Raw genomic sequence first — 26199 nt, 5'->3', positions numbered from 1 at the left:
CAGTCATATTGGGGTGGGGGAGAGGAATAAATTAGCAGTTTCAGATTAAAATATACATACTACTATAAATAAAATAGATAACTAACAAGGACCTATGTATAGCACAGGGAACTACACTCAATATCTTGTAATAACCTAAAATGGAAAAGAATCCAAAAAGAATATATATATTCTTTACTGAATCACTTTGCTGTATATCTGAAAATAACCGACATTGTAAATCAACTATATTTCAATAAAATTAAAAACAAAAATTTTAAAAGGCATGTCTTCAAATAATTTTAATGACATAGGAAAAGATTCATAACAGGCTGAATTTTAAAAAGCAGAATATAGAGTTTGATCTCTGCTTTGTGATATAGATATATTTATTGGCCTATCTACAAATATATATCAGAGAAGGCAATGGCACCCCACTCTAGTACTCTTGCCTGGAAAGTCCCAAGGACAGAGGAGCCTGGTGGGCTGCAGTCCATGCGGTTGCTAAGAGTCGGACACGACTGAGTGGCTTCACTTTCACTTTTCACTTTCATGCGTTGGAGAAGGAAATGGCAACCCACTCCAGTGTTCTTGCCTGGAGAATCCCAGGGACGGGAGACCCTGGTGGGCTTCCGTCTATGGGGTCGCACAGAGTCAGACACGACTGAAGTGACTTAGCAGCTTAGCAGCTACAAGTATATATAGCGCGTATATTTACAATAATACCAAAAATGTTTCTAAGTTGTTTCTGGTCCTCCCCCAGTAAATCAGGCCCCTCCTCGCAGCCCCACCCTCATGGAGGTCTAACATATGAAACTGAATAAGAGAAGCCTGCTGACCAGAAGCCTGGACTCTGGGAACTTGTTTTGTGAAAAATGACACCGAGGGAGAGAATAATCAGAGTAGTGCCAGTAGGTGGTGTTTATAAAGTTTTTATTTTCAGTTTTCTTAAAAATAACATTTTATTTCCTTTATGCATGTGTGAAGTGTACTTGCTTTCTTAGGCTGAGTTAATAGGCAGATAAAGACAACACGAGGCAGGGTCCCCAAGTAGAAGTGGGGGGAGGGGGCATGTGAAAGGGAGGCGGGGCACAGGGGAGAGGGTGGGTGACCCACGGGACGCTTGAGTGCCCATCAATGCACAGACACGGTCTAACACTTTGTTTTTCGATTTTTTTTAAAGACATCTAAAATTACTGAGAGATACAGTTTCAGCACTTAAATATACAGACGGAAATCCAAGCACTTGAACACAATTCTTAACTCTAAGCTCAGTTATTGCACATAACACAGTTTAAGTAGGCTTCAGGCTATAAGCTCTGCTTGGGACTTCCTTGGATGTCTCGAGTCTCCTTTTGCACCCCCAGTGTCTCTTCCCTTTGACCCCTGCCAGTCCACAGCCTCATGATGATGCTGGGGGTCAGTGGATTAGCCATTCATTCTCCCCAAGGGCTGAGGGGGAGGCTTTGGTGAAATGGAGGGTCCCCAGGTTGATGCCCATGGACCCCCCACCCACTCTGGTGAAGCTGAAAGCACATGGAGCTCATGAGGGGTGAGTGGGTGGCCTGCCCAGATGGGGTGGCATGAGGACGGAAGTGTGGCCATGGCCACGTGTGGTCACAGCCCCAGGGGGTACTGGGGCACAGTCACGCCCCCTCACGCTCTCATCGGCTGTGCTTCCCTCCTCCTCCTTCCTGAGCTCTCACACCTCCTTCCCCATTGCCCTGAATCCTCTCTGAGTGGTCTCTCAAGGCACATTTGTTTGTTCTGACTCCAACCTGTCCCATTTAGACGTGACTGTCTCTCCCAGCGCCCAGGGGAAAGGAGACTGGGGTGGCCAAGGGCAGCTCTAGAGCCAGGCCAGAAATTTCTTTGAAAATCTGGTCACGCTCTTTTCAACACAACTCAAATTCCACTGCCTGCCTAAACCAGGGGAATGGGGACAGGACAGAGAGAGGACACAGAGAAGAGGGATGCAGAAGAGGCCGGGTGGCAGACAGCTTGGTCGAGGGCACACATCCAAGGAGTGAGGAGGGACAGCCCTGCAGTCTTGCTCACAAGGAAACCTGCACCTTGTCTGACAGGAAGTAACCTGAAGGCCTTCAGCCCACTGGGCTCAAGCTGCTTGGTCTAACTTTGGGGGCCTCGGTCCCAGAAAGTGGGGTGAAGCAGCATAGGGGCTTCAGACAGGGCAAGGCTGGACCCCTGAGTCCCACCAGCGTCTAGTTCAGTGTCTTTTGCTTTCTTTCTACAACATATATACAAGGTCATAAAAACGTGCACAGCCGGAAGACCCAGAGACACGGAGAGGATGCGTGCCCCCAGGAGGGGAGGGCCATTGTGAGAGGAGAGGGGCGCCCCTCCTCCACCCCAGGACGCCCCAACATCCTCAACAGCTGCGCCCAGGAGATGGTTCCAGAAGTCTGAGCCAGGGCAGAGGGAGGAAACAGACAGACTCCAATCCTGTGAGAGCACAAAGTTTCAAGTAGCTCTGAGAGGGGCTGCGCTCAGAGAGCAGAGGGCTGACTGGACCGGTGTTTCCCTGAACCGAGCAGGGGAGCAGAGGGCGGGCTGGGAGGCTGGGAAGCGGGGCGGGAGACGGGCAAGGGGGATCTGGGGCAGCGCGGGACACCTTAACAGCCGGAACTGTGCTGGAGAATGAGAAGCGGTTCATGGGGCTAACTGGAGTTTCGTTATTTCCCCTCAAGGGAGGACCTAGAAGATATGAATCCCAGGGTGGAAGTAAAGAAGCCAGGGAGCCAGGCTGGGAGGCTTGCCCAGGGAACTTCACCACATGGACCCCACACCTGCCACCACCCAGCACACAGGGTGCTCCTCCTCACACGCCAGGCCCCCTTGGCTCACACACACACACACACACACACACACACACACACACACACATACACACAGCACTTGCCATACACCATAGGGCATCAGAGGCCCAAACCCAGGAAAGAAATTCTTTACCAAAGTGTTAGGAAATTTGCTTCAACAGGGAGAACTGGACAGAGTAGGAAAAAAAACAAAACAAACCAAGGGGTACCTGCTCATCCACCCCAGCTGCCACCTGGTAAGCAGATTTGGGGAAGCACTGAGACAGCGCCTCAGATTCTGGCTACCCCAGACCCGTCCCCTCTGACTTTTCGCAGCCCTAAACACCCCAGCGCTTGAGAGGCCCTCCACTACAGCGGCCCTAGGATCCCTCATAGGGGAGGAGGGAAAAGCCCAGGAGCTGAGAGGACTGGGGCTGGAAACAGCCCAGGGGTGCCTCTCTCGGAGGAGGGACAGGAAATGTCGTGGTCTCTGAGGGCAGAAGGCTGCAGCTGTCCCCTCCGTCACAGGACCTCAGGGACAATGCCTTTATGGGTCTGGATGGGAGGGGAGCATTTATTAAGGGGTCAGGGAGGAGGTGGCACACACACTGGCGAGACCCAGGCTCTTTATCTGCTGCCCGATCTTTAGGCTCCTGGAGTGGGGGCCCCAACCAGGGAGACGGGGAAGGTGTGCACCCCCACCCCGACAGGAGCAGAGGGAGCTCAGCTGCACAACTGCCACCCACTGCCTCCACAGAGCAGCACAGACCAGGCCCCACCGAGAGCTGCAGGGAAGGCCCGAGCTGTTCTGACATCAGGGCGACCCCGCCTCTCCTCCTAAGAGCTCTAAGAGATCTGCAAAAGCAGCTCCCGCTGGCGCCCCCCCCACCCCCAGCCCCCGCTCACGTGGCCCCCTCACCATCCCAGCAGCCTGGCGAGTCCTTCTCCTCCCCCACCTCTCAGCCTCTGCCCCCAGCTTCTCAGCCACCACGGCTCGCCCTGGCCTGGGTTAGGAGGAGAGTCCAGCAGACGGAAAGGGCTCCCTAAGGTGGGTGCCCGACTCACCTCATCTGAGTCTGAGGAGGGGGAATGTCAGAGCCAAACTGGCCAGCAGACAGCTCCCTGCCCTCCCTCCCCTTTGGGACCCATCCCACCAGGCCAGGGCCTGACTCCAGAAGGGACAGGGCCGGGGGGCGGGGGGGTGGGGCGCGGGGAGCAGGGAAGGGCACAGGCAGGAGGAGGGGGCTGGTCGAGGCAAGGACAGAAAGGCAGGACCAGGAACCCCAGGGTGACAGGGCGGCTTGGATGGGGCTGGGGGGCTGGCAAGGGGGCACAGAAGCCATTCGGAATCAATTTTCACTTTGCAGGGTGTGCGTATGTGTGAATGTGCGTATTTCAGAAGTAACAAATGGAAGAAAACAGCTACAAGAGGCCTTCGGGGCCTTTGGGTGACCCTCTGCCACTAGCAGTGTGGACCAAGGACACATTCGTCAGTGCATGCCACACACACACACACACACTCTTGCATACGCAGTCATACATCCTGGCCGTGCATCCACACACGTGCCATGCGCACTCACACGTCTGGTCCTCCCCATTGGAGCCAGGGTCCTTTAGGCTGTATTTTCTGGATCCATTTGTAATCTGCCTGCTTCTGTCCAGGTCTCTGCTGCCGTGTCTCCCCGGCCGTCAGCACCCTGGCCCGCCCCAGTTCCCCGTGGGCCGTCTACCAGATGTAGCCTCCATCGTCCGCCTCGCCCGCCTCGCCCTCCTCCTCCTCTGTCTCCTCGCCTGCTTCCTCCGTCTCCTTCTCCTCCTCGTCCTCCCAGCCGACACCGCTCCCGAAGTCCCCTGAGAAGCCCACGATGTCGTCTGTGAGGGGAACCAGCCAAGGGGCAGGTTAGGACCCTGCCGGCAGGGAAGCCCAGCCCAGCAAGCGGGGCCCCCGGCTGCCGGCCCCTGGCTTACCACAGTCAGGGCTCCCGTGTGTGCGGGTGCCGGTCAGCTCCAGGCCCAGCTGGTCCACACACCAGCAGTCTCCGCTGCTCTGGTCACACTGCATCTTCCGGTAGTAACCATCCTCGTCACAGCTTGGGATGAAGATCCCTGCGTGGGGCAGGCCCCATAGGGTCAGAGCAGGGGCCTCAGGGTGTGGGCTCCTTTGAGAGGTGGCTCCCGGAACCTCGGACTCACAAGCACGTGGGCCCCACCCCACCAGAGCCCAGCCAGACCAGCTACCAACCACTTAACAAGCTCGGACACCCAGGGCAGGATGCCAGCGTTTCTTCCAGTTCAACTGACCAGAAACAAACAAACAAAAAAGCCTTCCTTTCTAAGCCACCTGCTCAGCCCCTGCTATGGGTCCCATCTGCCTCCATGGCCCCCCAGTCCTGTAGGATGGCCAATCTGACCTCATTGTGCTGGACGCCCTGGATCCTGGGCTGCGCCTAGGCCTGCTAATGCCCAGCTTTTTCCTCCCAGTCCTCTGATTCTGACCTGCCCTCGGGGGCCCCCACTTTCCTTCAGATTGCTCCTTAGTTCACTCAGTGAGACCCCCACCCCGGGGCCCCGGGGATAGACAGACTGCCCACTCTGTGGGGTGACCTGCGTAAAAGGACAGCTGCTCAGTGCACACGCTCCAGGAGCACAGACCAGAGAGGACTGCTCCCAGGAGGCAGAGACTGGCTTCCTGACAGAAGTGGCGCTACACCCAGCCCGAGGGCCACTGGGCTCTCAGTCGGTACGGCCTTGTGGGAGGTTCTAGGGGGCTCCATGTACACTGGTGTCACTGCTCAGTTAAATGCCAGGCTGCACTCAGGAACTGGGAGGCCCCATGGGACCTGCCTCGTGGACATCTGTCCGCTCACCCACCAGGCTCAGCCAAGAGCATGAGCTTTCTGTTTCCCAAGAACGTTTCCCTGCCCTCGGCTTTGCTCCTGGCTGGCTCACTCTCATCCCCTCAGCTCTCCTCTTGGACACCAGCACCCCAGGGAGGCCTTTGCTGACTTCTGTCCGCTGTGCTCTCCCTCGGCACCACACACACAGGAGCTCTTTCTGGTGTGTCAATTTGTGGGTTGTGTTTCCCCAAGTAGCCTGTGTGCTTTCTGAGTCCAGGGACCATGTCTGTCTTGCCCATCAGTTCTGATCTGCGAGGGTTCACTGCTGTCTCTCCAGAGTTGGCACTCAAGTATTTGCTGAGAACATGAGCATCTGCTGTGGGGGGGGGGGTCCTCCCTTCAGCTTTGCACACCCTGCAGTCCACAGGGTTGCAAAGAGTTGGACACGACTGAGCGACTGAACTGAACTGACTGACTGAACTGAATTGAAAGGAGGGTTCAAGGAACTTTCTGTATTTCTACCTACAGTCCCAGCAGGAATGGGCACAAAATTAGTGCTTAAAACACACTGAGGGGCTGGTTGGGAGACCTTGCCTCACCACGAGGATAAACAGGAGAGGAATTTCCCTCTCCTGTCTTCCTAAGCCAGGGCCTCCTCTGAACTCAGCATTTTCCATGACACCCACAGGCTAGAGCCTCTGGGCCTCAGAGGTACCCTGGGGCACCTGCCTCCTCACCTGGCTTCTTCTTGGCAGCCTCCTGGATCTGGATGCGCTCCAGCTCTGCCAGGCAGGGAGGCTCTGTGGGGAGAGAAGCAGCCTCTGATGGGGGCCAGCCCGTGGTGCTGACGGGACTCACTGAGCCCCCCTACCCAAGGCTTAGAAACCAGGCAGGGGGCTTTGCAAAATTAAAATACCCGGGCTCTGACACACTGCCGATTGCGGGATGCACTGATCCTCTAAGGTCCCCTGAAACGACAGAGGGGCTCTGCCAGGTGAGAACACCCAGGTTCCAGTTGAGAGAGGCTATTCCAAGGCTGTGGGATGGGTTGAGGCTCCCCAGGGCGTTGGGGAGGGTACTGGGGACTCATGGGATAAATAAACAGGATTCAGAAGAGGAGGTGGGGGTGAATGCACAGATTCCCCAGGGTGAGAGGCCTCCAGGGCAACATAAGGCTGGAGGGAACATTCAATGGAGGCCTGAAAATAACTGGCAGCCAAATCTAACTTGTCTGTGACCTTGAGAAGTCCCCTAGCCCTTCCCAGCATGAGGCCCGACTGGCTGTAAAATGAGATCAGCTCCCAGCTAGACGGCTGCTGTACAGAACAGAGAGCATGAGCTCCAAAGTCCTGGGAAGTAATAAGTGCTGCTGGAGCCATGCGGAGAGAGTGGAAGCCTGGACAGTTAGGGACAATGAGACTGATCAAAACATGAGACACTGGCAGGGGGAGCTGTGATTTACATGGTGCTCTGCACCCAGATTTTTCTCACTTCATCTTCACAACAGTCTCTGAGGTATTGTTATCTCCCCATTCAGTCGCCCAGGGTCCCAAACCAGCTAACTGTGGAGCCCTAGCGGAAGCCTCAGCCTCAGGCCACAGATGCTGTAACCCTCCCACCACACGACCACAGTGGGGACCAGGCCAAACACCAGAGGCAGAGCAGGGGCTGCCCCACCTCTGGCTGGTCAGCTGACCCCTTGGAACCTCAATTTCCCCATCGATGATGGTTACCCCTTGACCTAGGTGGTCTCTAGGTGTGTGTCCCGCTTTGGTTCAGGATATAAAAAGCTGGCAAATGACACCACATCTCTAATGATCACATGCACACCCATATTTGGGGCGTATACTATGAGATGGGTTGAAAAGTGGAATCACTGAGAAGCCAATGAAGCTTCAGCTTCAGGACCCCTTAGTCTCTTCCAAGCCCTCTGAAGGGCCCTAGAAATTTTACATTTGTAGTTTTTAATACTCTTCCTCAAAGTAGGCCTCCAAAAGTGCACAAGCTTCAGGACCCATAATATCCACTCAGGGCCTGCTGAGGAAGGGGGTCCACGTGCTGGTTCCCCTGGGCTCCAAGAGATGAGGTGCTAAAGAGTGCAGGAAGCTGGGGAGCTGGCAAGGTTCTGGGTGGTGGGAGGTGGCCAAGAGGTAGCCACCTGACTCCCAGAGGGAGCCTGGAGTAGGAGGCAGAGCCCGCATGGCAGGCAGGGGCCTGGGGAGGGGCCCACTCACTCTCCCTCCAGAAGCAGAAGCACCACTCAGCGGTGGAGACCCGGCCGTCCTTGTAGGTGTCACAGGAGTTGAAGAAGGGGCGGATGCAGACTTCGTACTTGTCCAGGTTGATGGCAGCCAGCTCTGTCTGGTCCAGGAAGAGGTCAGCACTGGTGTCCAGCTTGGAGAACATCCAGCCGATGGAGTCCTTGCAGCTGGCCCCCAGGCTCTTGTCCAGCCCTGAGGAGAAAGCCACAGTTCAGACCTGCTTGAGGTAATCACTCCATCCGTCTGTCTGTCCATCCCTCCAACTCTCTGTCAGCCCCAGCTCTCTGTTCAGGGTCAGGACAGCTCAGAATCAATCCGACCACTGGGGTGAGAAACTCAAGAACAGCTGAAGGCCCACCCCTCAGCCTCTTCACAGGACCACCCAAACCAGTCAAAATCCTGTTTAGAAAGACCTTCAGGGAAAGTAATTCCTTACCTTCCCTTGGCTGCTCATTTCAGGGTTTAGTTTCTTTCCACCCATTTTAAGGAGTTCTTCCTTTTAGCTAACTCAAACCCCTCCAGTCCAGTTGAAGCCTACCTCCCCTTGTTCTGAAGTTTAGGCTCTTTGAGGCGCTCAGTGTCTGGCAGGAGGGGGAAAAATGTGGGTGCCCCCCAGTGGAGCCAACTGGCCCCAGTGCACACCCATCTCCCCACTTTCCCGCCCTCCTCCCCGGCACAGCAAGCAGCTCCCATACCGCTGGCCGGGCTGGCTCCGCTGCTGGCTGAGCCGTTCTGCTTGGAGTTCTCATGAAGGAGCTGGAACCAGTCCCGCAGCCGATCCCCCAAGTCGGCCAGGTCCTGACCAGTGCACGTCTCTGCAGTTGGCAGAACAGGGAGAAAGGAGTAGAGGGTGAAGGTGGGGTGAAGCAGCAAGCATGGTCTCGGCTGGGGGTGGTGCCCTACAGGCCTGGAGGCCGGGCAGTGGCGAGGAGCGCCAGGGGAAAAGGGAGCTAGTACCAGAGGCTCTGTCTCCTCCTCTCCCATCTTCCCCTCCTCCTCACTCCCTAGGACCAAAAGCTCCCTGTGATGAGGCCAAGCCCTCCTGCTCCATGCAAACCAGACCCTCCAGCTCCACAGGTCCCTCAGGCCTGTTCCTGGTTTTGGTCACTTCTCCCTTCCCATTGCAAACCTCCCTTGCCCTTTCAGAGCTCTGAAGGAGGACCCCAGGAGCCCTGGCAGTGAGCTGCCCCCCACCCCAAACCTGCTGTGGCCCAGCGCCGTTACCTGGTTTGCTGTCGGAGGTAGAGGTGGCGGCCTGCTCTGTGGGGCAGGGGCAGGGGCCCTCGCATCTCACTGTCAGCTGCTTGCTGCTCAGGCACGCCTGCTGCTCCAGCTTACACTGCAGGACAAGAAAGTCTGCTGGGTGTCGGGGGCACTGCTGGGGGCACCCTCCAGCCTACCATGGCAGCCACATTTGCCTTCCCCCTTGGAGATGGGAGGGCCAGACCTGCAAATAGCGCAGAAAGGCCCTCCCACTCCCTCTGCAGGCCACAGGTGCACACTGGTCAGAGGAAGCAGGCCCAGGAAAGCGGGAAATGAAATGCTCCCAGGATGCCCACTCTGCACCAGCCTGCCCTCTCGGCACATTTGTCCTTCCCAGGGTACCTGCATGCCCTCACCTCATGCACCCACCCCCTCCTTGCCCTCTTGGCCTCTCCTCCCCCTCCCCACAGTCCCTTGGCCCCTGGGTAACCAGCTATGGGCCCCTCCCTCGCGGCCTTCCCACAGTCACTTCCATGGGCTCTCTTGATAACAAACAGCTACTACCTACTGATGCTGCTGCTAATTCCCTGGCCTTTAGAGCTTCTGAGAGGTTAATTTATTCCTTGCTTTTAAAGCATTTTTCTGTGGTGGTGTCTGGTTTCTCCCCATGGGATGACCGCTCATGAAACTCAGGTCCTGGTAGCATCTTATTACATGATCTCACCTGGTCCCCCTCAGCTCCATGAGGGAGAAATTGTGTTTCTTGTGCTCAGCAGAACACAGACATTCAGAGAGGCCCAGTGACTCAGCTAAGGCCACAGGGCTGAGCTGGAATCCAGACCTTCTAATGACCTCCACCTCCTCCCTGGGCAGAGCAGGGACCCTCACACCAGAGCCTCCTGCCCACACCTCGTTTTGCCCTCAGGTGGTGTGACTTGGTGCTCTCCTCCCCACCCCCACTGGCTCTGCCTGCCTCCTCTGTAACCCTCTGCCTCCTCCAGGCAGCTTCTGCCCTCTGGCTTATTCTTTCTCTCCTTCCTCTTCTCCCCGGTGACCTCATCCCCTCCCCAACTTCAATCATCACCCACAGCAGATGACTCTTAAATGTGCCTCACACCCCAATTGGGTTCCTAAGCCTAGAACCCAACTCCAGCTAACAGTCCATGCCCCCCAAACACCAAACAAGTCCTCACTGCTAGTAGGAGCATTCACAATTAGCACCTGCATTTCTATGGTACTTAAAGTTTATGCTTTCACAAATATTGTCTCATTTAACCCTTACAAAAACCCTACAAAGTTGGTCTTCATTCCCCCGACCACCATTCCCTCCCACACTGTCATCTCACGAAGGATTACTTCCTCTTGTCCCAGAATGCCTGGTGCTTGCTGGTGAACCATCCTGTCCATATGGATACCCAACCACGGAAAGATGTCAACCCCCAACACCTGGATGACAGAACTCCTTTCTTCTGTTGCCCTCTATGTTTTCCTGAAGCCCTTCCCTCACCTGCTCTGACTTGTAGTTACCGGCCTCCTCCAGGCCCCACCCCTCACCTGCCCAAGGTCGGGCGCAGGATCTGTCTCAGGCTCCTGGGCTTGGTGTCCGCACTGTGGCTGGCCACATTGATGTGCTGACAAGCGCGCCTGGCCCCGCATCATTACTGGGAGCCTCGCAGAAGGCCTGGCTGAGTTGTTCTCTCTGCTCCCTGTGGCCCCAAGTGCACCCTCCCTCCACCACACCTGGGACCATGGCTGCTCACCACTGAGCTGTAAGTGTGGCCATCAGAGCCGCAGACAGAGGCAAGGTGAGCCATGTGACAGGGCTTACAAACGGTGTCTTTGTTTCCATGGAGTTTCACAGCGGGCTGCTTGATCCTACAGGAGGAGTGGGATAGGAGGGCACAGGAATGGAAGCAAACATGAGACAGACAGAGGAAGGGAGGGTGCAGGAGACTGGTTCCAACAAGAAGCTGCTCTTGGTGATCTACAGCATTTGCAGCTGCCTCCCTGCCCCCGCCCCACCTCCCATCACCCCCAGTCAGACCCTCCTCTCGCTCACAAAAGTGGGACCAATCAGGCAGAGTATAGACACTCCCTGCTTCCCCTTTCCAGCAGGGCCCTCAGGTTCAACTCCAGGTTCAACTGTAAGATGTAAATGGGAGTTGTACTGGCATAAGGCGTCAGGTCAAATCAGAGGTTGCAAACCGATGGCCCGAGGGCCACTTGTGGTCTGTAGACCCGAATTTTATTGCACCACCAAGGATTTTTGTTTTCACTTGGGTTATTTACCCACATTTGCAAAATGGAAGAGTTCACATAAAGAATCCTGGATTTCTGGCCTAGGTAAAATGGAAGATATGGGAGTCCTGGTCCCGCATTTCCATAAGGCCTGGGCCTACCAGACTGGCTCATCACCAATGCAAGCTCTCTCTTCACGCATTTACATTACCTGCCAGGCCCCTAAAGGCATCTAAGATTGCAATCCCAAGTCCCTGGTCACTGATTATATGATTAAGCAGAGAGGGGAGGAAGATGAGACCTTCTCCAAGGGTCTTCGAGTCAGGTAGGGTCTTGCTTGCCCTTGGACTGGAGCTAAAGCCTCAAATGCTCCTCACTGCTTCCCTCCTCTGCGAGGTCCACTTGACTAGGGCCAACAGCCAAGTGAGTGAGCTTGGAAGTGGATCCTCAAGCCTGAGTCCAGCCTTCAGATGAGGGAGCCTCAGCGCACACCTTGACTGGAACCCTCTGACAGTCCCTGAGCCAGAACCACCCAATAAAACCACGTCTCGCTCCTGACCCTCGGAAACTGTATGAAAACGCACATTTGTCCCTTCAAGCCACTAAGTTTGGGGGTAGTTTGATCTGCAGCAAAAGATAATTGTTACCTAGGAGAGGATCAGTTCAGCCCTTGCTCTTTAAGCAAACCCCCTCCAGCCCTTCCACCTCCCCAAGGCCCTCACCTATGCTCCAGCTTCTTGCGGCTGATGCACATGGCCCGCTGGTAGCCCTGGGCGATGCACACTTTATGACGGCTGCACTTCACCTTCTGGCAGGGGTCCTTGGTGGTATCCAGGGCTGCAGAGGATGTAGAGTTAGAACACAGGTCATCTGGGATTCAGTGTCAGAGAGCCCAGGAGCCCACAGCCCCACTTCTGAGCTGGGAAGCCCCCCCCTCACTAGCAGCCCTTGATAACCACAGCTCCTCAACTTGGAAGTCTCATCTCGATCTGGGCCTGGCTCCCCAAGGAGCCTCCAAGGCCACAATCAGGACTTGCCCTCTGGTCACAAGTCCTCATATCAGTCACCTTCCCCTGTAAGAGGGGCATGTTACCTTCATCTCCTTGCTGATTGTCCTCCCAGCTCTTGATGTAGTCATCCTAGGGAAGGACAGAGTGGGTGAGGGGGTAGAAAAGGGCTAAGATTTACAACCTAGAGCCAAAGTTCAACTCCAGGGCCAACAGAGCAAGGGCCCGGGCCACTGCTTCCTCATGCCAACTGCCACCATTCTGGTGGCTTCCCAGGTGACCCTGTCTACCCAGGCCCTGCCAGCTGCCTGCCCCAGACCTTTAGCCCCTAAACCCATGTCCAGAATCCCTTCTGGCCTTATCCCTAAGTTCCTTATTTCCGACCCCCCCATCCCACACTGAATGCTGCAGGGAAGGAGAAATTGGGGTGAGGGTGCAAGGGAGAAGAGTGGGGTGTAGACCTACAGATACATATGCAGGGGGCCCCAGGCAGAACTCACCTCTACCTCCTAGGGATCAGGCAGTAGCAGCAGGCCACGGGAAATGGAGCAGGAGGAGAGAGGGAGAGACAGTGATTTTAGTGTGCGGCCTATCCTCAGACCACAAGGTCTCAGGGCTCCCCAGGCCTTCATCATGTGACTGTGGGTGCTGGGCAATAATCTTTGACTGCTACGGTCCTCTGATCTCTATGACTTCCAATTGGAGGATGGTATTCCTATGTCTTTACAATAGAGAGCTTAAGGCCTGGGCATACTCAGGGCTGGCCTTAGGAGCAGTAGAGGTGAGGATCAGGGCTTTGAGAACGAGGTCCCATCCTTCCACTCCAGGCCCTGAAGATGGTCCCAAAGGCCCAGCCCTGGTCCCACCACCAGGACGGATGTCTGAGGGGCCGTACTGCCTGGGAAGGGATTCTTATGCCTCTGCCCTGGCTGTTTCAGAAACGCCTTCTCTCCTTCTGCCAGGGTCCTTTCCTGGGCAGTCGCCTCAACTGACACCTGCCCACCATGCAAGTGAGGCAGAACGGGCCTCTCCTCTGGGCTGCCTGGGGACTGTTTTTCAGTCAACATCTACCTTTCCTGAAGAACTCAAATGGTGTACTGAGAGAAAGGGGGGTCTTGGCCCCTCCTGATGGCTTTCTCAGTTCCACCATCCAGCTGCAAATCCTGACTCAGAAAATCCTGAAAAGCCCCTCTGAGGTCATCTGTCCCAGCCCCCGCTGTGTGCAGGAGAAGCCAGGAAGCCCAGAGACAAGAGAGGACCTCATCCAGGTCCCACCATCTCAAAGCCCAGGTCTCCTGGTGCCCAGCATAGAACGCTGTGCTGGATACAACACACCATTAGGGACCCAAGGCAACAGTGTGTGCTGGGTGTTCACAGGTAAAAAGGATGCTTCAATAAAGTTCACCCAATGCTAGATATCTTTTATCTGAAAATGAAGTAATAACCCACATACGTGTCCAAGCAGCCAAGTGTCCCCAGCCCTTGGATCCAGGAGCAGCAGGAGGAAGGCCACAGGAGGGGCTTCCAGGGAACCTGGCCTGGGCGGCCCCCTGGGCACTGGACAGGCCAGCCCACGCTCCTGGCTCAGGCAGCCAACTGATTCCACAGGGCGGCTGGAGTCCTCTTGTGCCCTGCCCTGGGCAAGCTTCTACAGAGACTGCAGGGCAGCCCTCAGGGAACTACAGCATAATTCCCTGTTTGTCAGAACCAAAGGAAGCCAGCCCAGACCCAGCCCTTCTTCTCCAGGAACTCATCAGGGTGAGGGGTCCCTCCCGCGGTGTCTACTCCACCATGGATGGGAAATGAGGCTGAGCATGGCCAAGTGGTTGAGGCTAGAGTTACAAGTTGGGGCAAAGGCAGAGGCTGGCCTCCACTGAACTGGGGTCTTCTCACCAACCCGGTATTCTTTGGGAGGGGAGTGGGCATGAGGTTATGAAGAGGACAGGGGAAGTAGCTGGTGTGCACCCGCTCTCAACCAACGAGGTATGTGTACCACAGAACCCACCCACACCTGAACTGGACCAGGGAGGGGTGTCAGCCGAGGGCCTCGATGCCCGCTCACTCCCCCTTCACTCTGGCCCTACCCTGCTGCTTTAACCTCTAACCAGGCTGTGAGCAGAAGCCTTTGGGACTCAGAACCGAGTAGGTTCTCAAAGGTCAATACCAAGAATTTCTGATTAGAAATCCAGGGGGAAGTGGGCTGGTAGAAGACAGAGTTCTAAGAAAGGGACTTTCCCTGTCCAGTTGCTGTGTGAGAGCCCTGGTGGGGAGACATCCCCACCCACCCCAACCTGAGCAAAGGTAGGACTCCCTCCTCTCATTCAGGATACAAGGTTTGAGCCCCTTTCGTATACAAGTGTTGTTCTGGGTTCTAGCTGAGCTCCTTGTCTCCACTGCTGTGGATGAGGTAGGGGGAGGCCTAAGTGGTTCTAGATCCCAGGGCCCTTACTCCCAGGAAAATGGGAGAAGCTAGTCAGAAAAGAGTGATGAGGAGAGGGCCCTGGAGTCACACAGAAGCCCACGTTTCCCCACCAGCACACCCTGGGCAAGCACCTTGGCCTGTTGGAGCTTAGCATCTATCTCCTGGGACCACTCGGAGATAAAAGGAGATAGGGTCTGAAAAGTGCCTGGTGTTCACAGAATACTCAACAAATAAAAGCTGTTATAACAGAAGAGACCAGAGAATTCAGATGGAAGAATAGTGCAGGGGCAGGAAACGAGCAGGGAGAGGCTACACGAGGGGCCCCTGCAAGTGCAGAAGAAAGCGGCCACCACTGGGAGAGCAAAGACACAGGAGTGTGAGCAGGGTCACCCCAAGGGGCCTCAGTGAGAGGGGCGAGGAGGAAGTCCAGTGGGTGACATGGGAATGGCTGCTCTGAGGCAGAGACCAGGGGCACACTTAGGAGCTGCTAAGGTCAGGTGTGGGCTGGTCCATCTGTAAGGTGCAAAGGAGGCATCTGTTGGCAAGTGTGAACAATGCCTTTCAAAGCAGTGGTGTCTGTTTACGGCACCCAAGTGGGCTCACTAGCAATTATGAGAAACGGTCTGATAAGGGCACCGGAGACTTCTCAGCTAACAGGCCTGTTTCCATCCCGGCTCTGCTGCCGATCAACCCTGTCCTCTCCTGAGAAATGGGGATTTGGAAGCGCCCACCTCCAGTACTCTGGGGCCAGGGCCAGGGTAGAGGGCAGATAGGTCATAGGCTGAGACCCAAAGCTCTAGGCAAAGGGAAAGCCCAACTATTTTATCTGGTAGTAGAACCAGCCATGACCACCGCCGCACCCAGTGGTGCTCAGCACAGGGCAGGCACATGGGGAAAGGCTGGGATATATAAGCGGCTTATATGTCATGGTGTTTTTAAATTAAGTCCTCTCCATGTATTTTTATGTCTGTCTTCCTTTTATTCTCAGATTCCTGTGAATAGGGCAGAATGGATAGGATCAGCTACACACACACACACAAAAAAAGCGAGAAAATGGAGGCTCAGAGAGGCAGGGCAATAGGCCAAGGGTCCCAAGACAGATGAAGAGCTGGGCCAGGACTTCCCATCTGGGCCTGACCCTATGACCCTAACCCTATACAGGAAAGTTTTGCTCTTAGGGGGACAAGGGGAATGGGTAGCAAGGACTTTGGACCCTCGGTTTGCTCTAAACTTGGTTCTCTGTGCGTCCTCAGTAAGTCACTTGCCCTCTTGGGGTGTCTCTCAGCAACAGCTGAACATCGGAACAACCTGAGGAACTTTTTCAGCCCTCCATTGCTGGCGCCACCCAAGCCCACAGGGCACGCAGCCCTGGGCTCCCCTGGTGCTCAGCAGGCAGCTGAGTGAGCCCATGGCAACAGCCCTCAGGTGTCAGGTCCTTCCAGCTCTGTCTCTTGGTCTAATGCTCTCATTTGCTCTCACAGCGGGCCTCAGGGAGGAAAAAGAGCAGTCATTCACTTCCTTCTGAGGACACCTCACACAAAGCAGATACTCAGGCCAACTCACTAACCCCTGGTCTCCTGACTCTCAACCTCCAGCTTGAAGCCTTTTCCTTTGGAAAGTGAAGAAAGTGTTAGTTGCTCAGTCCTGTCTGACTCTTTGCAACCCCATGGACTGTAGCCTGTCAGGCTCTTCTGTCCATGGGATTTTCCAGGCAAGAATACTGGAGTGGGTTGCCATTTCCTTCTCCAGGGAACCTTCCTGACCCGGGGATTGAACCCAGGTCTCCCGCATTGCAGGCAGACTCTTTACTGTCTGAGCAACCAGGGAAGTCCAAAGGGATGCTGTGGCTGAAGTGCAGATTAATTTATTCTCTCAAATCTCATGACACCAAGCCCACTCCACCCGCTGCTCTCTCTCCAGCCTGCCCTCCCCTCCCCACACCCACTGGTGCCACCCTAGCAGCCCTGGCCTCAAGTACTTCAGGGTCTCCTCTGGGCTGTCCTTGGCCCCACCCAACTCCCACACCCCTGGGCACAGGGATCTTTCTAGGACATAATTCTGATCATATTTCTCCTATCTTAAAACCCTTCACTGAATATGCAACTTTCTCTCATTTTGAAAAAAACTGTTTAAAAGATGATTAGGTTAAAAAGGATGAAAATCAAAATATTAACAGTGACTTCCCCTGGGGAGAGGAATAGAGAATTTCGGCATCTTTCTGCCTTTTTTCATAAGTTTCCAAAATTTCTACAATGAACGTGTATTAGTTTTGTAATGAAGGTGAAAAAAATAACCACAATAAATATCATATTTAAATACCCTCACAGGTTCCCAGTCACCAACAGAAGAAAGTCCATCTTCTCTCAGTCTGTTCCTGTCCCCATGTCCTTCCAACAGATGTTTCAGTCTGGCCAGGCCTCAGCAGAGCCTTCTTCCCGCTCTGGAATGTGTTTGCATCCAGCCCCCGGAACTTCAATTCATATTTCAAAACTCAGCTTTCAAACTTTATCCTCCCTAACTTTGCCCCATATCTAGTTTTCCTTCAGGCCGACTGTACCTAGCAGAAGTTTACTATTACTCTGGCTACATGAAGCAATGCCATAGCTTCTGACCTCTTTAGATGGCCAGTTTCTTGAGGGCAGAGACCATATGAAGTTCACCTAAAAATACCCAAGAACAGCTAATAGTTTCTCACAAATTACCATGTGGGAGGCATTGTACTAAACATTTCACACTCATTGGCTCATTTTGCTCTCCATAAAAATTTAAGGGAAAATTACTACTATTATCCTATTTCTCAGGTAGTAAAATTGAGGCTTGGAGAGGTTAAGTGACTTATGCAGGATCACACATCAAATTGCACAGCAGAAAAGTATTAGAACTCCAAGAACTGGGATTCCAGACTTTGTGCCCCTAATCAGGACTCTCACTGTTCCTTAACTGTTAGAAGAAAAAAAAAAAAAAGTCTCAGAATCGAACCCAGGAGGCCTAACCCCAGCCCATGAGTGACTTCTCCCTCCACACCAGCTCTGTTCCAACCCCTAGGCTGGAAGTCTTGTAGCAGAATGGAGGGATTGAGAGTGGTGGAGGAAGACACCTGGGGGCCCCCCTTCTTCAGGCATTTTCCAGAATCCCTTCACACACCCCTGGTTGGGCTGGTTTGGAGCTAACCCATCTCCTGCTTTGATCTCGGCAGCTCAGCCCAGTTGCCATGGAGACGGGGCCCACTGTGCCAAACTTGGGGAGAAACAGTGGTGAGTGCGCAGGCCTAGCTGGGCTTAGGGGGGCACATGCTGGGTGTTTCAAGCGCTGTTTACTTCCTGTCATTTTAATTAGCACCCGAATCACCCGCTCACTTCACAGCTTGAATTAACCCAATCTCTCCCAACCTCTCCATCTGGTGGGGAGGACGAGATGCGGCAGTGAATCAAGCAGAAGAGCAGCGCCCCAGGGCTGAAAACCACCTGGGCGAATCTCCACCTGCCTCTTTGCAGCACAGCGTGATGGGGAGACAGACACCGCCTACCCCCGCCCTGGCATAGAATGTGGGTATCCACTTGGCCTGGCCTCTGACTGCCAACGAGATGTGGGCTGGAGAGCCTTGCTGGAGGGCCTTTGGTCTACAAAGTGAGGATGACTTTCTTGTCTTCCTCCCTGAGGTGTGGAGGGACTCAGTGTGGCTGTGAGAGCACTTTGCAAACTGTAAAGCCATACACTTTCAAAACCCACAAAATAGGAGCACTTAAGCTGGGTTCTTCGGCACATACGAGGAGTCTGGGGGACAAGGTAGATGAGAGGTACTTCCCGGTCTCATAGTCACAAGGAGCCTCAAATGCAGACTTCTGATGTTGTCTCCAGCTGAGGCTCTAAGATGCGCTGACAGGACGGAAAGAGGTGCATCATGAGACTTTAAAGAAACCACAACTTCTGTAACCCTATTATGGCATTTCTTAATTTTTTAATAGATCAAGAACCTCTAAAAATGGAAGTGCGCCAGGCCTCTCTCAACCTCTGAAAAGCCTTGTAGCTGGCATTATTTCTGCCTCATTCCTCAGGTGAGGGAACCTCTGACAGAACCCAATCCCCTGAGAACGCCCAGGAGTGGGGAACTTGTGGCTGGGGGCTCCTGCTGTGCCTCCCTGCAAACCAGCAGGGAGCACAGAGGGAGGGGCCCAGAAAGGAACGAGCAGGGGTGAAGTGGGGGCCGTCTGGCTCCTCCTCAGCTGAGGCTGACACCCCCATCACATGCCCAGGCAGAAGGCATCTTGAGGAGGCAGCGCCCTCCACACGGAGGAGACTGAGAAGGGAGGGGGGCAGTCATTAAATATTTGCCCCTCTCTCAGAGGGAGTGGTGGAGGCTGTGTGAGGCCTGGACAAACAGACGGAGACAGGCATCTGGCAGACTCCCTGCCTCCCACCTCTCCCCTCGGAGGAATTTCCTTGGAGGACAAAAATGTGCTTATTGCTCCCTGCATGCCAGGATCTCTACCTGGCCTCAGGTATGCCTGTACCAGCCCCCGCCCACCCCCAGACTCCATGGGGCCTGAGCTCTCCACTGCTCCAGGGGCATCTCAGACCCCAGTCCTTGGGTTTCCAGTTCAGGCAGTGGTCCCAGGGGTCCACAGAAGACAGAGAATAGGAGAGAGAAACAGGGGAGAGCAGACCTGGAGCTCTGTTCTGAGCTGCCTCAGGACCTCTGTTTCCTTTCTAGAACATGAGTGGGGGGCAGGATTGCAATCCAGGATTCTCTGAGGAGGCCCAGACACTGGAGCTGAGGAAGCACAGGAATGGGGTCGTGAAAGAGCATGTGACATTGTGTCTGGTCCTTTTCTTTACCTGCAAGTGCCCAGTGCTTAATGCTGCCAAGCTCCATGATTCTGCTGCCCAAACCTCCTAAACTGAAGAGCGGAAAAGGAGCCTGAACAAGTTTAGACTCTTCCATGTCCTCTAACCTGTGCAAAGGAGCCAGGGATCAGGGAAGGAGTCAGCAGCTTGCATCCAAGCAGGGGTAAGACACCGGCTGGGCCTGGCTTGTCCTTCCTGCTGTGTGCAGCTTTGACCTGTTCTCAGATGTCGGGGAAGAGACTTGGAAGGGCAGGATGCCCTGTCTCAGGGAACCTGGTTGCCACCTGAGGTAGCCCTGTGCTCACCCACACACAGGTCTGATGGAGGGTGACCTGCTCTCTGGGCCCACTGAGGTGGGGGGAAATTCTGAGTCCCCTATGTACCCCCTCACCAAGGAGAAAGGAGGCTGCCTGCACCCAGGTCCAGGCTGGTAAATATGGGGAAAACAGGGAGGCCTGAGGGCAATCTTCCTTCCTGGCATCTTTCATTCCCTTATCGTACAAATGAATCACTGGAGTCAGTGCTGGGGTTCTAGCTTTGACTATCCCAACCATTCAGGGCCCAGAAAGGGGAAGAGAGCACCCCAAAGAGTCAGCATGGCTCAGCCCAAAGCCCCACCTGAACCCATGACGCTGCTACCTGGAGGGAAGAGGGAGGGGCTCAGAGGACAGATTAGTTGAGATCCTTCCTGGTTCTCACATTCCATGGTGCATACATTTATATGGAGCACCGACTATGTGCACAGCCACATGCAATGCTCTGAGGATGGGGTGTAAGGTCACAAAGCAGTCTATCTCTAAACCCTGCCCTCAAGGACTTGCCTTGGGAGGACCGTGATACATACCAGCAGGAGGACTCTTTATAAGCCCACAGTGTAAAGGATGCAGGGAGGCAGTACCAACATGTGCCAAGTGAGTTTATGGCCAATAAATGTGGCAGGAATCCCGAGGAAGGGGCTATATCGACAACTGAACACTGGCTGAGCCCTCAGGGGATCAGAGGCTGGGACATTTCAAGATATCACCCTGGCTTGAAGCTGGGCCTGGGTCTGCCCACCAAGCACAGACACATTTTCCCCATCTACAGCACTAAAAAGACTCACGTGATACCTGCACGGGAACCTTACACAGTGGCGACATGGCCATCCCCAGACTGGTGTTTGCCCTGGGATGCCATTAGGCTTCATTTCTCAGGTTCCTTTGTCTCTGGTTAGTACACACTCAATGCTGATCTGGTCATAAATGCTACCTAAAGAGCAAATAAGAAAATCCTTTTCCTAAACCCAAAGTCTTGCTGCTCAGCTTGTGGCAAGGGTGGGGGTGGGGGGGTGAGAGATTCATGCAGGTGAAGGGGCGGTAGGTGGGCTCTAGTGCCATCTTCCGGAGTCACAGGATGACAAGGGCTGCCCATTAAACCCAGAGGAAAATCAAGGGCTGGCAAAGGGAAGTGGCTCTGCCAGGGAGGAAGACAAGCCAAGAGCCCTCCTGGGGCCCCTGGGGCTCAGGGTAGGCTAGAGTTCTCCCACTCCTCCAGAGAGCCCGCTGACCTTCTGGAGAATGGAGGGGGTGGTGTGGGCTGGCCATCCTCTTCAGATTGCCTGGAAGTCAAGAGGAGACTAAGACAGCCTCTCCAGCCTCTCCAGGCAGAGTGCTCTTCTCGCCCTCTCCTGGAGCCCTGCTGGGTGTTCAAGAGCCCCTCACCATGCTACATTGCTCTGGGTGACGCCAGCTCCTCCAGGGTGGGAGAGGATTTGAAACTAGGCTGGAGGAGGTGGAGGCCAGAGTGGGGCCCAGCCTGAAACCCCAAAGATGGAATCCATCCTAACCCAGTTTGGGGTTCTTCTCACACACCCACACTTATCCACAAACACCTGTGCAGCTCAATCCCACACTTGCCCTGGTTCAGCTGTGTGAGGTGGAGAGAGGGGAGCCTCTTTGTGGCTGAAACTTGCTACTGGCCTACTTGGTGCTCATATAAACATATGAGAATATATGAGAATTCTCATATATGAGAATCACTAAGTAGCTAGCAGGTGGTATTTCTCTGGGCCAGACCCTAGGTTCATGGTGAAGTCCTGGGCTCCAGGGAGGTGCTAAGATCTGCAGTGAGTGAGTGAATTAGTGCACATACACCGGTGTTGTTCTCATGGAGATGGAGGTTGGTGTGAACCAGCCCCAGAAACACTGATCCATCTGGTGGTTTTTCTATGGGGCTGAAGTTTCTTTCTCTATTGCCTGAAATGGATGCCCTCCAGCCCTCAGACAAGATGTCTTCATGCTCAGTCTCCCAGACTGAAACTGAAGTTCAGAGAGGTTATGTGATGTACCTGGTATTGTGTGGCCAGGCAGCGGAAGAGTCAGAACCTGACCCCAGGCCTCACGCCTCTCCTGGGTGGAGAGCTGCCTCTGGAGGGTCACTAGGCCAGGCTGGTGGCAGGCTGCTGAAGACACTGAGCACCCTAGCCCTCCTTCCAAGGAGGCGGTGCTCCTGGCCAGGCATCCTTGAGCCCATAGGACACGAGCCAGGGTAGGCTCTTCTCTTCCATCTCCACTAAGTGTTAGGCGCAAAGTTCTTAAAAAGCAAAGTTGAGTTAGAGGAGCTGGGTTCAAACCCCAGCTCTGCCGCTTGCTAGCGATTTGATAGTGGATACGTTACTCAGCTTCTCAGTGCCTCCTTTTCTTGAGCCGGAAAATGGCTGGACGACAGAGTAATGGTAAGTATCTCACAGGGTGCTGGCGGGGGCAGAGAGAACAGGGACAAAGTGCTGACTGCAGGGACTGGCAGAGGTAAACACCCCCTACAGCCAGCGATGTGTGCCTCCCGGGTGCCCAGCGCTGTGCTGGACACTCATAAATATCATTAAAATGTAACTGAAGTGGAGTACAAAGCAGAGGAGCCAAGAAGATAAAGAGGAGTCAGCACTGTCCAGCCAGCTCCTGGAGCCTGCCTGGAAGAATGCTGCGTAATGGCCTGTCTCCTCTCAAGTGTCCATCTCTATCTATGAGGCCCTGGATGGTTTGTTCCAAAGACTGCAGTAAAATCCACCCACTTCTGCAGGGAGTTAAATCGAGAGATGGGAGCACCGGGGAGCAGGGCTCCGAAAAGCCCAGGCCTGCACAGATTGGGGCGCAGCCAGATCCCAGCTCCTCTGACTTGAAATTCCCTCCTCCCTGGAAACAGGACACGAGGCATTAAAAGCGATCTATCCAGACACATGTGAGAGCCCCAAGCCCACTGGAGAGGAGGATTACTCTGTCAGTAAACCCTTCACAACACCCCCTACCACCCCCCACCCCCCATCAATAATCCTACTGCTCAGAGGAAGAATGCTAAGCTGAATTCCCGGCTGACCAGCTCAGACCAATTCCACACTGGAACCATGGCCACGCTTTCCTTCTCTTCTTGGTTTTCCTGACCGCTTCGACGTGATTCCCTCAATCTCCCTGCCCTCAATTCGGTCCAACCATTTAATGAGACACTGCCCCCACCCACACTCGACTCCTTGATCCTCTTCCCCAAGGATATTCCACTCCCCCTGCTTGTGTGCTTCCCTTGCACCAAGGCAGAGTGGGGCCCTGCACCATTTTGTGACTGATAGTCAACAAGATTGCTCAACCTGGCAATGCCTTAGAGGTTCAAGAGAAACTCCTACCTCTCTTTTGAGGAGCCAAGGAGTATAGTTTCAAGAAAGCCTGCCTGATGAAAGGTACATAAAGCCCAATGCTACTGTGCCCAACTAGAAGGCCTTCAGTCCTTAGGGTGGGAAGTGGGGCCTCTACTAACAGAGGAGGGATGACAATGGTCTGCAGTCCTGGCATGGCCCCTGTGTATGGTCTGTGCACTGCACAACTCACTCCAGGGGCATCATTCACATGATGGCACCCCTAGAGTTATGCAGCACAGCGGCTCTGAGCTAGCAGCCTCCCGCATTTATGCAGAGGCTGCCAAAGAATCCCTTCAGCCAGGCCCTCCTGCCAAGCCTTCCTTGTCCTCCTTCTCTCCCTGACCCCATTCTCCTATAGCCAGGGCTACCTTAAATGGGGTTTTAGAGGAAATCTACCCTATAAAGTGCCTGAGACCCTCCAAACCATTACATGCCTTGAAGCTTTCCATGAATCCTATGGAGGCAGATCTTGCAGAATTTCACTCTGGTGCCTTTCTTCTGATAAGCATGGGAGGAAGTGGGAAGTGACTGGCACCAGTACAGGGAGACAGGTGGGCAGCCCTGTGCCAGGGGGTCATGGAGTCAGTCATTTATCCTCACCCACAGAGTTGGCTATTGGAAGTCAGAGGAAGAAGGAAGGTGGGGAGGAATCTTTTATTTTTAAACTTGTACTGCTCTGATTAAGCATTTCTTTTCTCTCTGACCTTCACCAGTTCCATTTTGGAAAAGCAAACTGCCAGAGAGTCAGAGGGAGGCCTGGACCAGTGACACATGGATTCAGGACAGGCCAGCCTGCTGCCACCCTCTTACTGCTGTGGCGGGGCTGCTTCCCAGGCAGCGGCAGGAGACTGCAGCTAATCTGAGCTGGGCCTGCAGGGGACTCGGAAGAGGCCTTGCTGGAGTGCCAGGCTCGTCGCTGGACCAGCCATGGGTGGGGAAAACCGCAGGCTGGGGCCCAGGCCACTCAGCCCTGAGGACCAGGCAGCCGGCGAGTCCTTCTGATGAATTACAACCCATCAGTTTGACTTTGGAGATAAACAGTCGTTTGTTTCACAGGAACAAAAAGATGCGTATCTGCCTGCTCCCATCCTTCGGCTGGTTATCACATGAAGCATGTGTGTTCTAAACGCATTGCCAAGGAACTTTTGGATGCATACAATATACGATGAGAAAGGTCACGGTGTTATACTACGTGGGTCTGCTGTGGGAATCTGGGGAACTGAACTGGAGAAGCAAGAACGGGGCCGTAGAAGAGGCTTCCTGGGGTTAGGGCGCTGGAGAGCACCGGGTGGTGGACTTTGCGTTCCTCTTCTCTGGAGCATCCGGGCCCATCCTCCACCTCACACCCCGCCCCCCCCCCCCCTGCTCTGGGTCCCAGCCACGCCCTCTGCGCGCCCCTCCTCACTCCTACTTCCCCTTCTGGGAACGAGGCAGCCTTCAGTTTCCCCTCTGATCTACAGGTGCCTGTAAACAAAGTGCTGCAGTGTTGCCTGCTCTTCCGCAGCCACCTCCACACCCCCTACACGGCAAAGTTCCGCACAAGGTTAAGCTGGGTTCCAGCGGGCGTATGCAAAGGGTCCCCCGACCCAGCTACTGAGCTGTCTACTCTTTTCAAGTGTACTGGGCTAGGGAGTCTTCCCTCCAGGTTGGAGGTTCAACTTCTGGGTCGTTCTACCCCATGAAAGATTGGCCCTGGAAAATTATCCTCCATTAGTGCTCGCGTCCCTCAATGGGAACCCCAGACCTGGCTCTGGCGGCCACCCAGAGGTGGCCTATGGTATTTTCACTGCCGTCACCCGCCCCCCATTACGGACGGACGGACACGCCTTTCACCATCTCGCCTTTAGGAGGATTGCTCAGAGCGCCCCCCTGACCCTAACTCAAAGCGCCAACCGTGGGCCGGTCCTTTCTGTTGCCCCCAGCCCAAAGCCCAAGATGGAAATAGAGGGCAAGCACAGGAAGATGCTGCCTTCCCCGCCGGCCCCACCCAGACCTGCTCCTTCCGCAGTGGCCCGTATGTGGAACCTGCAGCATCCACCCACCTTGGGGACACCTGGGGGTGGCTCGCCAAAAAAAAAGAGTAGGTCAGGGACCCAGCCAAAGCCGGGGCTCCCGTCCCTCCCTCCCTGCCTCCTCCCCCTGCCCTCCACATCTCGCACCCCTCTCCGCATCCAGCCTGCAGAGGAGAGCTGATCGCTAATGCACGCCCCCAGAGCAGCTCCTCACTCGGGGCATGTATGTATGGGACTGGGGGTCGCCAGCTCCGGGGCTGAGGGGAATATGAGGAAGGGGTTCAGGAGCCCGGTGGGTGCGCGCTGTTTACTCTCAGTGCAATTATCCGGTTGGGCTGCGGGAGCCCGTGGCTGCCATGGGCACCGCCACTCCTGGCCCCAGGGTCTCTGCTCCGAAGCTCCCTCCCTAACCCCCCGCGCGGACCCTCGGCCCTGCAGACTCACATCTCGGAAGCGGTTCCAGTGCTTGATCTTGCCGCTGTACTGCGAGATGGACGACAGCCATTGCTCGTCCTCCATGAAATTGCCGGGGGTCTCGCCCTCCTTGAGCCCTTTGGCGTCGCCTTCGGCCAGGGCAGCTGCCGAGAGCAGCAGCAGCGGCAGCGCCAGCCGCCCGCAGCCCCGAGCGCGCATCGTGGTCTGAATTCGACCTGGAGGGTGGGGGAGTCTTGACTTCTGCAGTATTTTAATGTCCTTTTCCCACCCCGCAGCTGGCGAGGCAAACGTCCTCGTCTTCCTCAGCCTTCCTCCTGCGGTCTGACTCCGATGACAGACGGATAGTGGGTCGCTGCTGAAATGTGACCTGGTTAGGAGATGCACTTGTCTGAAAAAAAAAAAACAACCCAGCGCTGGACGTGGAGAGGAACAGAGAATCAGAGAGGCTGCGCCAGTAGGGGCCGTGTCTGTAACTGTAGC

At 54.9% G+C, this 26199-nt stretch overlaps 1 protein-coding gene across 1 annotated transcript; it reads right to left on the bottom strand.

The window, feature by feature from the left end:
• Window positions 1-895: 895 nt before the first annotated feature.
• On the bottom strand, window positions 896-26199 carry SPOCK2 (SPARC (osteonectin), cwcv and kazal like domains proteoglycan 2). The gene is made up of 10 exons (XM_070364912.1): window positions 25729-26199; window positions 12428-12473; window positions 12057-12171; window positions 10857-10971; window positions 9118-9232; window positions 8589-8708; window positions 7867-8085; window positions 6370-6432; window positions 4764-4901; window positions 896-4667 (listed from the first exon to the last, which is right to left on the bottom strand). The coding sequence occupies exons 1-10, from the start codon at window positions 25915-25917 to the stop codon at window positions 4522-4524; spliced, it is 1266 nt and encodes a 421-aa protein (XP_070221013.1). The 5' UTR covers window positions 25918-26199; the 3' UTR covers window positions 896-4521.

The sequence above is a fragment of the Bos mutus genome, chromosome 28 (assembly GCF_027580195.1).
Source record: "Bos mutus isolate GX-2022 chromosome 28, NWIPB_WYAK_1.1, whole genome shotgun sequence".
NCBI classification, from domain to species: Eukaryota; Metazoa; Chordata; class Mammalia; order Artiodactyla; family Bovidae; genus Bos; species Bos mutus.
This window is presented reverse-complemented; position numbering and strand designations above follow the sequence as displayed.

Bases quoted from the DNA above. Each gene is read 5' to 3' on its own strand.
- SPOCK2 (XM_070364912.1), bottom strand. From the start codon at position 25,917: ATGCGCGCTCGGGGCTGCGGGCGGCTGGCGCTGCCGCTGCTGCTGCTC. The intron at 9,233-10,856 runs GTGAGCAGCCAT...CTTGTCCTGCAG, and splicing joins GCCACACTTACAGCTCAGTG to TGTAAGCTGGAGCAGCAGGC. The intron at 6,433-7,866 runs GTGAGTGGGCCC...CTCTCCCCACAG, and splicing joins CTTCTGCTTCTGGAGGGAGA to AGCCTCCCTGCCTGGCAGAG.